At 39.8% G+C, this 14,560-nt stretch overlaps 1 protein-coding gene across 5 annotated transcripts in view; it reads left to right on the forward strand.

Annotated features, from left to right (window-relative positions):
* The window catches only part of magi2a (membrane associated guanylate kinase, WW and PDZ domain containing 2a), a 211,194-nt gene that overhangs the window by 158,251 nt on the left and 38,383 nt on the right, over positions 1 to 14,560 (forward strand). For all 5 annotated transcript variants that reach the window (XM_079582158.1, XM_079582156.1, XM_079582154.1 and 2 more), the window contains exons 7-9: positions 8,182 to 8,239; positions 10,316 to 10,437; positions 12,038 to 12,220. In XM_079582158.1, the coding sequence (XP_079438284.1) occupies positions 8,182 to 8,239; positions 10,316 to 10,437; positions 12,038 to 12,220 (363 nt within the window). The remainder of the gene's footprint in view (positions 1 to 8,181; positions 8,240 to 10,315; positions 10,438 to 12,037; positions 12,221 to 14,560) is intronic.

Consider the following 14,560-nt stretch of genomic DNA (forward strand, 5'->3'; position numbering starts at 1 on the left):
GCTTACATAACATAACCCTCTCCATATTTTGTGCACCTCGTCTCTGCCTCCTGTCTGCTCGTTTTGTTTTGCCAGACTAACAGATTTAAAGACCGGCGGTTGCACTTGCGCCACTTGTTTGCTTTAATTCACAAACTATTCATTCTCGTCTCCTCCGGCCTGCCAAATATTTGTTGGCAGATAGAGAGCAAAAAAACTGTGGTGGTCTGCTGGTTATCATTTGATACTTGTTCAATGTCTATTTTTGGGACACTGCCTGTGAAAGGTATCAGACAAGATGGTGATATGTCACTATTTCAGCAGGTTTCATCACATTACAAGATGGTCCTGTCAGTAGCGGTCGACAAAAATACTCACAGTAAATCATAATGGGGCTCCATTTTTAAGCATATTCTTTACCGTGTAGGTGGGCTGGGAAAATGTCTTTAAGAAAGGGGTTTGATAGAGCATAACTTTAGGTAGAAAAACGTTTTATTTATGTGTGAACCAAGAATTAAAATCATATTGCAATGGCTCAGGTGACAGAGTGGTTGTCTTATGACCATAAAGTTGATGGTTCAAACCCAGCTAAGGTCATTTCACCCGCTCTGCCTTTAAATGTAGTGTGTGAATGAGGGATTTTTGTCCATTGCTGTTTTTTCACAGACAAAGAACCAAAGTTATTATCTTCCCGCACAGGCCACAGGGCTAACTTACCTTTCTTGTTCTCTCTCCAGGGACACTGGCAGGACAGTGATTTATTTTTTCTGCCTCCTAAACTGCCTTTATGTGTGTATCTGCAGTTCCTTAATGTCTATAGTCATTAAACATGTTTTGTTTGAAGTCTACGGTTGACGTAAGTAAGGCAATGGGCTCCTGTTCGTGAAAATTATTGATTGAGTGCGAATGGGGGACAACAGATGGAAATTAGCTTATAGCTACAATCCGGCGTGTCGTGTTTACATGCATGTATCCAAGTTCATTAACATGCACTGTGTTCACCATGTTAATTAACTGCGACCAAATAGACAAACAAATAGATACAGACGGCATCGCGCCATAGAAGGGGGCATGGCCTCGCCAAGGGGGAAAACAGAATCTTTTGGGAGACACCATTTCACTCTTTTTAGCCATATTCTTGCCAAATATAAACTTATTTATCACATACAAATTAAGTCAAGTCTAAATCGGGTCCATATGGATGTCAACAGACTGTTCAGTAGAAGTGAAACAACAACAGACATAGCTAGCGCTAGCTTGCATTAGCATGCCGCTAGCATGAAGCATCATGTTAGCATTCTCCGTTTTTTATGTATATGGGCTGTTGAACCACTTTGCTCCTCTCCATATCTTTCTATCTTTATTTAGTAGAAAACTATATTCATAATTCTGAATTTGTTAAGTAGTTTTTGAATAAATAGAGAAAGTTTAGATTTCTCTCAATTGTTTTCCCCCATAACTGTTTTCAAACATGACCATATATGGGCCATACCAGAGATGCCGTCTGTATACATTTTAGTGGTGTGATAAACCGATTCAAACTGTATATATTTTTTAATGTTTTGTTTGGCAAGGGAAAAAAATTGAATGGTCCAAGGATTTAAGTGGAAAATGTCCAGATACAGAGGTTAAAAGAGCCTATTATGAGAGTAGACCTACCAACTATAGCTACAATATTACATACATTTGTATAAGATTGGTTGTTACTGAAGTTGGTGAATCCCAGTTTGGCAAGCACCTTCATGAAGTGTGTATCACCTGCTTGTCATGTACTGAATTAGTTGAGATCATGCTCAGTAGGAACCGCCGCAGCCTCCTTCACCTTGACTCGGTGCTACTCCTGTTGGCGCAGGAGCGTTGGCCGTGGGAGGGGCTCTGGAGTTGTCTGCTGTCTGATTGATGGGTGCATTTTGAGAACATCCCCAGCAGAGCCTGCCTGGGGCCTGGAGATTGGATGGAGTCAAAAGACTTCTCTTTTGTGTGTATGCAAAATTAGCTGTCAGAGAGTGGCTTTTTAATTTCCTGGCAATCTACGATTTATACTGAGTAAAATAATGTCATAAATCACAATCAGTGTACAGTACTTACAGTCACATCCACAAAATGTAAACCAGTGCGCTGGATCAAAAATAAGTTTAACGCTTCACCGCACACATAATTACCGATCAGTTATTGTCAGATTGAAATGCTTTCCAATGTTGTTATGTGTTGCAAATTAACATATTTTTGTAACAGCGGTGTGACAGCAATCACCACATCAAAATCAGAATATCTATTGCCATTGTCAATGAACATGAAACATAAGACCACAAAGCCACACAGTCTAATGCGAATGCTTTTGGTCAACTGTAGACTTACTTTTGATTTTCTCATTTTGAATTCAGAATCGGTTTTGGCTCTAATTAGTTTGGAAATTGTCTGAATCCGTTTAACCTGAATACATAATTTGATGTAATCAGCTGCCTTCACAGGCCTATTATAAAAACAAGTCTTTTACATAATGTCATAAATAAGTCCAAACAAAGGAGATTTGACAAATGGCGCTGCATCCCAGACCCAGGACAACACTGTGGTTAAACAGAGGGAATTCAAAGATTAGAGGTACAAGAGAGTGCTTGAGGAAGTAGCTTTCATGAAACCTTTGGTTACTGTCAGGGGTAAATAACAGGCCAGTCTACAGATACTTCTTGTGTCTACTATCTGCTCTACATTCTCAGTAACCAGGACAAACACCCACAGGCAAAAACACCACAGAAAAAGAGAAGACATGGTAATCTAGGCTAATTACATTTAATATGAAAAAAGAACAAAAACAGCATCATTTATTTACAATGAATTTCAATGCACAGTGTTTTCTCACCTCCTTGTAGAGCTGTCATTAATACAAATCTATCTCCACTCATTTTATCACCTGCAGTGCTGCGCCTGATGCAAGTCAATTTAATAATAGTTGAATAGCTCATCCAACAGGAGCTCGGGTGGGTTCACTGTTGAGCAAAAACACTTATTACTAAACATTACAATGATACTGCATGCCCAACATTTATCACACTGAACATGACGTTGAATTTACAGGCGGTCAGGCCTTATTAATGTTAAGTGTTGCTGCTTCAGAGGCACATTATCCCTGTTTCCTTTGTGATTATTTGTGAGCTTCATGAGAAAAACTAAACTATCATTGAATCCACAAAATGCAGCAGCTCGGCTCTATTACTCCACGGGCACTGTTGAATGCAAAGGGGAAAGAGGCTGCCACTTAAGCAAACTATTTAACACTGTTTTCATATTGCTACAGGAGCTTAGATAAAGGCTACACACATTGGTAAAAAGTAAAAAGAAGAGTGAGACCAAGTGCTGTCGACACACAAACTCCTTATTCTTTCGAGCTCAAACTGGCTAACCGTCCAAAGAAAGAAAATAAAGAGCAAGGAGGTTATCATTGAATAACTAGTGCAGTGTCTGTCATTTAAACGGGTCTCCAAGCAGCAGCTCTCAGCCCCTTTCCAATTATCTCCACCAGCTCGATGACTCACATTGACTGCTGTTTTGGTGAAACAAGCAAGTCAAAAATGAATCGATGCATTTTCTCTTTATGCAATGATTGAGTTGCATCACATAATCCTAAGTAGCCCTCTGATATTTAGATTTGAGACCGTTGATAGAGAATGTATTTCCTGAATGAAACTGTCTTCTGTCCTTTTTTTGCTATTTCCGTCTGCAATAGAGGCAGCGATGGTGAGAAGTGGCTGGGAGATGGTGTATACTTCTATCAGCTGTAATTGAGACACGCTGGTGCTGTATTTGAGAGTGCAGTGGGAAAGATGCCACGGTGCCTCCTGCTGGTGGAAAGTGGTCCTTCTATATACTGCTCCAGGAGACTGAAAACTTCAAACGTCTAGAGTATAGCTGCATGGATTCCAGTCAGATCCAACATAGGAAAAAAAGGTCCGATCATTTGTAAAAACAGGCATATGAGAAACAAATGAATCTGCTCTTAAGAGATCATTTTGACTTATTTAAAGTAGCAGCCCGCCACAAACTTAATTACATTTTGTTGCTCAAATATATCTTGAAGGGGTCCCCAGCTGAGTGTATCTAATGACAGCCGAATGGAAAACACGGGGATTAATATCAGTGTTTTTGGGTTTTTTTTTTTCATTGAGTAAATGCATTTATTATTAAAGGTGCCTTATGTAACTTTTTTTACCTTTCCCAGCGGTATGGGTGGTTAGCATGGTGCCTTTGTTTTCCCTCCCGATGGTCTGAAGGACACTCCTGGGTCAATTGTTTTCAGGGTTTCTGGTAGGTTTTCACTCCTGATGGAACCGTCTCCACAGTTACGCATACATTCCATCCAGAAAACCTAAAAAAACAATTGATCCTGATGCGCCATAGAGGCCACGGTCATGGAAAGTAAAGGTGCCATGCCAACCTAAGACCGCTGTGTCACTGAAAGGTCAAATACTCGCTAATATCAACCTTTATTTCTGCTGTTTACTTTACCAATAATACAAAGCACGGCGTGAATGAGGCTGGTGGTGTCAGACAGAGGTTAACGAGGATTTATTCTCTCTAGCAGACCGAAGACATGATGTGTGGATGTAGGAGGATGTGAAAGTGGCTCAGGTGGTTTCAAGTGTATGCAGACTGGTTGGGTAGAATCGGAGGTAGGTGATATTCAAAGATTTTAGAAAACAGAAAAGAAATAAAAGATGCTTTGTTGTCTTAAGTAGCACATTTTGAACCGTCTTTCCATGTCTCAGCTCCCCTCAGGGACATTTTAATAGCAGAGTATATAGACCATCTCTGAAATGCGTGACAGCTTTGATCCGGTGTGCATCGGTGACTGGTGTGTGTGGTGTGAATACAAGCCTAAAGGTGAGAACATGAAACACCCTTTTATATTTAATGAGAGGAGATGGGTCTAAGGAGCTGTTCTCAAGGGCTGTCACTTCACCCATAGCATTCTTTCATCACTCTTAACATATACTGTATGCCTTTTTATGTCAGTAATGCATTTAGTCCATAGAAGCATATAGTACATGTTCTGTGTGAGCGTAGCACCACCATTGTTTAGTTTACAGTGCCATCCATTAGATTGAGAATATGCAAGAGTGTAAATAGGTCTGTGTGATGTATGTAATAAAAATATTGCGTATGGAGGACATGAATAGCTGAGTCTATAAAGCAGTGAAATAGCCTGAAACTATAAACTATACAAACTATACAAATCCAGTTTCTTTTTCTTCTTCTTTCATTTTATCAAGGCAGTATCATATTTCCCGGACTATAAGTCGCTCTGGAGTATAAGTTGCACCAGCTAAAAAATGCATAATGAGGAAGAAAAAAATATATACAAGTCGCTCCGGTGTGTAAGTCGCACCAGCCTTGGCAACTACCTGGGCATGGAGGCGTAACTGCACCGTTTACAAGCCTCTCCTGGCATTACATTGTTACAGCTCTCATTTGCGAACTCGTTCCTCTCGCTGTGGTCATCTATAGCTTTTAGCCTGTGATTTGCTTTTTTTTTTTTTTCATTACAGTAAGAGTAATCTCCGCTTTTCGCCAGTCCATCACAAGTTTCTTGCTCAGTCAAAACTTTCCTTTGCGCTCGATTACCGTTTTTTAAATCTTCAATGGCACAGGGGTGGCAGATACTGGTACACGAGCCTACAGCGCCCTCTAGAGGCTGTCAGGGTGAAAATAACAAACATGTGAAATTATATTTTTCATATATAAGTCGTGCCTGAGTATAAGTCGCACCCCCAGCCAAACTATGGAAAAAGAAGTGTGACGTATAGACCGGAAAATACGGAACAGTTTATCATTTCGTATAGTCTCATTTCAAGTGCAAATGTTTTGATCTACAAATATATATTTATACTCACTACTGCCACCTCAGGCCATATGTGTAACTGCACCTTCTATATTAAGTGTATGACGGCACTTCGGACCGTAGTAACACCGTTTTAAGTGACAGTGCAGGATTTTAGAGGCAGTTGTGGTGAACAGGTCTGAGCTCATTCTACACATTAAGACATAGTTGGAACATGTAGGTGGAGGAAAATACTTAATTTTAACATTTTTAAACTCCGTATAGTCCCTTTAAATACAACTAGTCCAATAGGAGCACTTAATGCAGTTCCAGACTGCATACCAATAATTATAATCAGCACAAGTAATTATCTGTTTCTTTCCACATTAAATGAAACAAATGTGCACATAAGAAAATGTTCAATGAGGTCAAATAAAATTGAATGTCACAATTTAGTCTATTATGGGGCCCATCACTGAACTATAGTCCAGTCAACTTGCGTAAAAATAATGATTGCACTGGTCACTATTTGTCTGGTGCTAATTGTATTGTTAAAGTCACTGGCATCTATTTTAATTCAGCTTTGTCACTAATCCGCGCTGGTGCGACACTGAAGCGCACTGTCCCATAGCTCTGCCGGGGATTTAGCTCAGATTCTATTTCTGCTGAGGCCTCTCACACTTGTTCCTAATTTTGGTTTGAATGATCGTACTATTATGCTAAAACACTGCTGTCTCCATTTGGGAATAGGCTTTAAATGGTAATTTTTCATAATCTGAAAAGCAAATGGGGAACTCCTATTGCACGCTTTAAAATGTCTGTCCTCAGTTGAAGTGCTCGGGGCAAAAGAAGAGAGATGAAGGAGATATTGTGAAAGTAAAGAGAGGAGACGCCTGCTTTGAGTGATGTGCGTCAGACTTTTTTAGAATGATGCACCATGAATCTGCACCTTCACAATAATGTTGCAATTTTCCAGGGGACTGAGATCAGGCGTAGTCCTGCAAAAAATATATATATATAAAATGTATTTAAAGGGACTATACAAAGTTTAAAAATGTAAAAATGATGTCTTTTCCTCCCCCACATGTTCCAGCCATGTCCTATTGTGTAGAATGAGCCCAGACCTGTTCACCACAACTGCCTCCAAAATCCTGCACTGTCACTCAAAAAGTCCATCATGCACGAGCTTAATATAGAAGGTGCAGTTACATATATGACCTGAGGTGGCAGTAGTGAGTATAAAATGGCCAAATTGCGTCTAGCCCCTTTAAGGAGGAAAGCCTGTTATTAATAAGTATAATATTGAAATTGTTATAAGTCTGTTTCATAACATTTTTATGTTTATGTTTGTTTATGTTTTTATGAAAATGTTAATACTGTTCCAGTGTCCCACAACGATTTTTTTTATGCCTCGGCCTATTACTATTACTGTTTCTGTCCAAATACCATGTCGACGCTGTAAAGTAAGCCGTTGCTATGTTCCCTTGGACTGTCTCTTAATTAACCTTTAAAGCCACACTGCATAAAATTTCACCCAAAAAACACAAATTGAAACACAAGCGTTTTTTTTTACGATACATATTTTCATCATTGAAAAATACCTCATAAAGTTCCTCATAATGTGCCTTTGCTGTAAGCTGCTCCGCTCTCATCAAACATGACGATAACTTTACCGGGAGTGGGTACGTCTCCAACTCATCTCCATGGAGATGTCGACAAAAGTCAACAGAACTTGAGATTTTCACAGGTTAGGTCCTCATCCAAATCTATTATAGTCATTTTCTGTGTCGAGTTGCTCATTGGGAGCCTGTTTTGTATTGATGTCTACAGTATAGTCCAAAATGTTACGCAGTGTGCCTTTAGGAATAAAAAAAAGAAAAAGAAAACTGTAAAAAGTCTGCTCTGCTTTGCTTGCTCTCTGAGGTTTTACTAGTTACTTTTAACCTGATAATATATGCAAAGTACTCACATCAAAACACAATATTTACGGCGCAGACATGTTTTGGGGGCATAAATATTTCACTAATTTCATCCAAGCCACTATGTATATCAAATTTTAATGTTATTTTGCAAGTTTCCCCCCAGGAGATGAACATTTGATCTATGATATTAAAGTGAAAGCGCCTTTAAATCAAACATTATGGTCTGCAGTTTTCATCATGACGCTTGTCGCTATCAAAGTTTAATAAAAAGCTCAGACACTATCCTCAGGCCATCGTGGTACAAAATTGTCTATACGGTTATTAGCCCATCACATCCTAGTAATTAGAGGTATTAAGATGCTGCTGTAAAGGTGTAATTTCTCACGGGCAAAATCAATAACCTGTTTCGAGTTCAGTGAATACGCAGCCTTTCATTATTGTTGCGTATGTGCTTGTGTTTTGCAGAGCTTCCATATGGCTGGGAGAAAATCGATGACCCCATTTACGGCAGCTACTATGTCGAGTAAGTATCTTTAATATGCAGTGGCTCGCCTTTGATTGTCACTGATGTAGCATTAATCTTATTTATTAGAGCAGCCTCACAGTGTAGGGCGAAACTAGTTTTTCCCTCATTTTGTCTCGCCATTGTTAAGTTTGTGTCCATGTTGACTGGGAAACTCACACTTGAGGAAAACATTCTATGCAGTAGTATCACAGGGTGAATGTCTATCATTAATTGCATAATTGCTGGTTTGTCACTTCTGACTTACATACAATTTTATTTCATTTAAAAATTATTAGGGATGCACCGATATCGGAGCCCGTACTGGGGAAAAAAACACAATATCGGGTATTGGCTACAAATATATGATACTGAATCGATGCCAGTTTTGGCTCCCACCATTTCTTTACTAAGTTAAAGGAATAGGCCACCGTTTTTACATACTGAGATATGTTCTTACCTTAGCTTAGATGAGTTCTTTTGTACCTGTCTGGTCTTCACACATGCCCTCAGTCTCGTAAACACAACACAGACGGCATTTAGCCTCTCCTCTTCTCCTTTAAAGCTCCAAACGAGGTGAAGTTAGAAGCTACCAAGCTCTTCCACATTTTCCCTATTTAAATATGGTTACGTGAAGTATTACACGATAAAGTATAGCTACACAAAATTAAACAATGTGGATTTTTTTTATTAGCGGATAAAAAGGGGAACTATATTGTACTATGATTAATACCCAAAGTGACCTAATGAAATAAGATCGGCCACTGTGTTTGTATTTTAGTTTATAAAATGTTTATGAAATGCTGTAATAACTAATATAAGATATCAAGATAAGATAAAAGATCAGATCACTTTATGTGAATTGTTTATATTCATTTAAAATAGCCTGTCCCGAGGATTGTGTAGAAAAGCCAGTGATCCTTGGTTTATTAATAGATATAGGCAAGGCAAGTTTATTTGTAGAGCAAAGTCATACACAAGGCAATTCAAAGTGCTTCACAGTTGCATAAAATTACATAGCCTATCTAGTAGATAATTGATCTGTAACATCATGACAAGAAAATATAAGACTTTAATAACATGCAATGGAGATAAGAGGACCATTCACTTTTAAGAAAGTCACTTGGTATCGGTTAATATCGGATATCGGCAGATACTCAAACCCTCGGAAACAACAAAGATGGATCAGAGCATCTCTAAGAAATATTATTGCTATTTTATACAACTTGGTATCCTACTTTACTACATTTTTGAAAAGCCTTGCTCCTAGGACATAAACCTAATGACCCCGTATGTCCAACCCACTTTGAAAAGATTAACTTCGCCTCTTGACAAACATTTATTTCTAGCTATCATGTAAAACGTCCTTTCACAATATTCTGATTTGTCGATGTGCGGCTGTTTAACCACTGCAGTAGCCTGTGGCAATCTTCTCTTTTGTGTCCCCTTGTTTGGAGGTGTCATATTTTTGGCTCAATACTCTCCTCTCTGGGCCAAAGAGACTATTTTTAGACCAGGAGTCACTCGGCTTGACTTTGTCCAAGATATATCCATGAAAGACATCTACTTGCACTAAAAAAAAAAAAAAAAAGTACCACTGGCTTTGTCATCACTAAAGAGGTCACTGAGCATGGCATTATGTAAGCAAGCCCAAAGTAGTTAGCTTTTTGTAATTAGTGTTATAATAATGCTGCACTGATTAAAGATAAGGTGGAGAGGAGACAGCGCTCCGTGGCTCAAAGTAAAATATATAATGAGGGCTAATAATATCGCGAACACAAATTGCATCCAACAGCACTCTTCCTATTTGCAAATGGCTTTAGAAATGGTGTAGGATGGCAAGGAGCGATCTCTGCTCCAGATCTATCCTCCAGCTCATATCATTCTTTTGTTCCTTTTACTCAGCAAAATCATTCTGCAGTTAGCTTGCATAATAAGACTAGCCAATTAATAAAAGATAACAGCTTTATAGTGCTGTGGTTTATTGATGCTTTGAATATGAGTAGAGAGAGACCCCATCCCGTTTCCAGGCTAACAGGATGGGGGTGACTTCTAAAGGCTTTTCAGATGTTTTAATCATTTATTTATTTATTTTAGCCATATAAATAGAAGGACCCAGTTTGAGAATCCCGTTCTGGAGGCTAAAAGAAGAATCCAGCAGCAGGAGCAGATGCAAAGTCAGGGTCTGTCCTCATTGCCGCTACCCACCATCTACAGAGGTAAGACCCAACAGGTCTATGTGTAACATGCTTAGTGCTTGTAAAAAGAGATTGCGATTACAACAAACTGGTTAAATGTTCTCATTGCATATTGTTGTGACAACCTGCGCCTTTGGATCTTGATCTGAAGCTTGGTATCTTCATAACACGCTCAGTCTCCTGCGCCAGGAGTTCCCAACTTTAAACCCCTAAAGTCACCAGACCAACAACTTGGGAAACGCTTATAGTAATTTAAGGTTCAGATTAATGTTTATTTGAATACTTTGTTTTGTTATTTTGACTAATTTTGCAAAAATATATATGTTTTCAGTCAAAAATACCTTACATATAATGTCATAATATGAAAATATTGTCTTAAAATCATCTTGCGACCCCTACCGCTGTGTTCCACTGAACCGCACTTTGGAAACCTCTGTCCTACGCAGTGCTTGAGTTTGATTGTTTACTTTTGCAATCTTTCAAACCTTCATGCCCCAATACTGAAATACCATTCAATATTGTATCTTTGTTCTGTCTTAATTCATTCAGGATGAAATCATCTTTATAGATTACAGAGCCAGAGTTTTTGTGGCGGACAGACTGTAAAGCTGGACGGGGAAGTGGAGGGTGGTTTCCGTAGCAACATGTTACACTAGATGTCTCGGTGTGGTTGCACTCTGTGTCTCTCTCATGTGCTCCTTTTCACTCTAAATGTGGATGGCAGTGGAGGATGCGTGCCCGTTTGCAACCTTGCCCAGATCGTTCCTTGGTCAGGTCAGTGCAAGGCCTGCACGTTACCACAGCCTCAGTGACCTGTCCCGCTCGCCGGCTGCAGGTCGCAGAGCAGAAGCAATTGCCACGTCCTCTTCGGCCAATGCCTCCCCACTGCGGCGCGTTCTGACGCGGCGGATGAATATGTGTCCCCTTCAGGAGCCACTTCACACCTCGGCCTGCACCGTGCTGCTACAGCAGCCTGTGTTTACCCCCCTGTCCCTGTGGCACGTTGTCAGTAAGTAGGCCAAGAGACAAGCAGAAGAGGCTCACTACCAGTCCCATGGCTGCCTCTGACTGTCTGAGCATGCTAGCTTGCAAGCAAATGTTTCCCTTTAGGCAGCTAACTGGTTGTTAAAGCTGTTAAGCAAAACTGGACTACTGTAAAAAATGTACTTGATGTGAATACTGAATTACTAAAACAGCCAAGCTTGCTTGCTGAGCCTCTACAAATGCTAAAGCATTCTCCAATAATGTCCCAGTACCCATTATTCCCGCCACCCCTATTCTTTCCCAGTTTTCCTGAGTGTTTATCTAAGCCTAGAAAGACAGTGTGTCAAGTGCTGACTTTGCACCATAAATCTACCATATTCCAGCATGGGACCAAAGGATTATTTAAAAAAAAAAAAAGCTTTTCAGAACTGCACCGATACCTGGCTACTTACATCTCAAATTCCACCTCTGCAATATAGTGCAGCTAATTCCTTCGTGCGGCTACTCTTTAATGGAAATACTCCCCTCGCTCCCCTCCCATTGAGCACTGTCCTGCTGCAGCTTCACAAGTCCCTTTGTCAATTTCTCACATAAGTGGTGTCTATAAGAGGTTTATTTCTGTATGTGTCATTTTTAGAGAAACCTCCATTCACCCGGGACCCCACTCAGCTTAAGGGCAGTTTCTTATCCACGGCTCTCCAAAAGAGCAACATGGGCTTTGGATTTACTATAATTGGAGGCGACGAGCCTGATGAATTCCTCCAGGTCAAAAGCGTCATCCCTGATGGGCCGGCAGCAGATGATGGGAAGATGGTCACAGGTAAGTCTCATAAAAACATTACATCCTTTTGAACCTGTTCAACACAAGACAGATGATCTATATCTCATCCAAAACCCTTCTCGCAGCAATATATAGTACACTTTAATGTAAGTTGTAGAGTTATACAGAAACAGAGTATGTATTGTCAGCAGGTGCAACTTGCCGACCTGTCCCTGCACTGTGTCAGGCATGCATGTCAGCCATCTTCAGACTATAACATATATCTTTACAAGCGCCTGGCTGTGGTCACATGAGGCTTGTACTGCAAAGACCCCCCACACACGTACACACGCACTTAAAGAACTCAAATGAACTTAAATTTGTTCAAAAGTTCAACGGTCTTTGCTTTACTATTACAGCACGTTAACCACAGAATAGCTGCCTTTCCAATACGTGTGTATTATGGATTGGTCTTGCCTGCTGTTCAGATGTTTTATCATAAAATGTACAACTGGACACTAATCTTTGCCTGCTTGCCTCATCTTTAGTTTTAAAGTACATTTTTTCTTCTGTTCTATTTACCAAAAATAGTCTTGAGGGTCCTATCCTCGTTTCTCTGCAGATCTTTTTCACAAATTCTTTGCATACTGTAATGTAGGTCGAGAGTGACTTCAGATTGTGTTGCTTTATTTCACCTTAAATTGCACAAATATCACGGATGATAAAACTAAATGCACTGACCTCTATTTGATGATATCCTCTCTCAGACAAGATCACCATTAGCTGGAGATCAAATTGTAAGCAACAATATGTTCAAAGAAGTACGGGACAATGGGGGGAGAAGTACCTCACTGAGTAGAGCAGAGGTCAAAAAGATTTAGTGAAGGACCATTTCAAATCATTTCTGCAGACTTTATTTAAGGGACACTCAAATCATGGACATGAGGGTGTAGGAAAAAAATACATTAGTTTTACCGTCCATCATTCTACCCTGGGCTCAGTCCCGGTGTGTGGAGTTTGCATGTTCTCCCTGTGTCTGCATAGGTTTCCTCCGGGTACTCCAGTTTCCCCTACCACTAAAAACATGTACAATAGGCCAGAACTAATTTAAGAGCACGTGTGTGGGGGACAACGGATGGAAATTAGCCCAAGGCTACAATCGGCCAAATAAATAAATACATTTACTCCAGTTTGTGCAAAGTAGTCGGCTCAAATTCACTTTCCCAGGAAAGATTGTACCAGGGAGTTGGTTGCAGAGTTGACTTGGCTCCTTAAAAACCCAACTTTTACTACCTAAATCTTAGTGAATATGGGCATGCTGTATATCATTGTAAAGCTAGCAACCTGAAGAATTCAACCGCTGTGTTTTAACCTTCAAAAATGTATTTTTGATCGCCGACTAAAATTCTGCGGTGAGCAATAGCATGCTAAAGCTAGCGTGAGCTAATGCTACGAAAACTTATCAAGGCTGGTTCAGAAACTATGATAGAAATACATTAAGCACACTAATAAAGTAAAATCCGCCCCTTTTCTCCTATCTGTTAACATGGGGCTGAAGAAGTCCACAAAAAATCAGTTACTACACGAAAACAAAGCCGTTTTCAGGCCTTGCAGTGTTGACTTGTTGGTGCAAATGAACATTGGCCATTTTACACAAATTAATCGACTAAACATCAGATTTGAGCGGAGAATATTTTCCCTCGTTCTCTGTTTAAATGAACGGCTTCGCGCTCGACCGGAAGTGTCAGGACAACGGAAGTGCCGAGACAAAGCAAAAAGAGGCAAAAGTGCGGGGCGGAATAAGGTGAATACTCAGATACTGACATTCATTTACAAAAAGCATTTTACAATTGACAAAATCACCAACAACATGTGGTGTTTTGATGGTGCAAGGAACTTGTTCCCCCTCGAACTAAAATCTCTAGATTTTGCATCAAAAATAAAAGTCAGTTTGTCCTTATTTTAATAAATAAAACAAGGAAACTGTTGAATACACTTGACTAAAATATTACTCCTTTTTGAGACAGAAACCACAAATCCTAAAAAAAAAAAAAAATGCTAATCATAATAATTATTTGAAAAATGTCAGAATTCAACATCACAGCATAGGTTGTGAGCAGTTTTCCTTAGTTACTGCTGTGCTCTCTTGTGTGGTCATAAACAGTGAGCTCTGTGGGTCCACCGAGGTGACAGCGGGTCACGACACCATCATTTGTTTTCTGCTCGTGCACTCGCCCATCGATTGTGACACAAGCGCTCAGGGCAAATGTCTGCGGCGTTTACACAGATTAATTAAAAAGTCCCTCATGTCACATTGCTTCAAGGTGTGAGCTCACTTTGTCAAGATCAGTATAGGAGTGTTAAAACTTTAGAAGACGCTCTGAAAATGTAGAGATGTCT

This window comes from Gobius niger (assembly GCF_951799975.1).
Source record: "Gobius niger genome assembly, chromosome: 2".
NCBI lineage: Eukaryota > Metazoa > Chordata > Actinopteri > Gobiiformes > Gobiidae > Gobius > Gobius niger.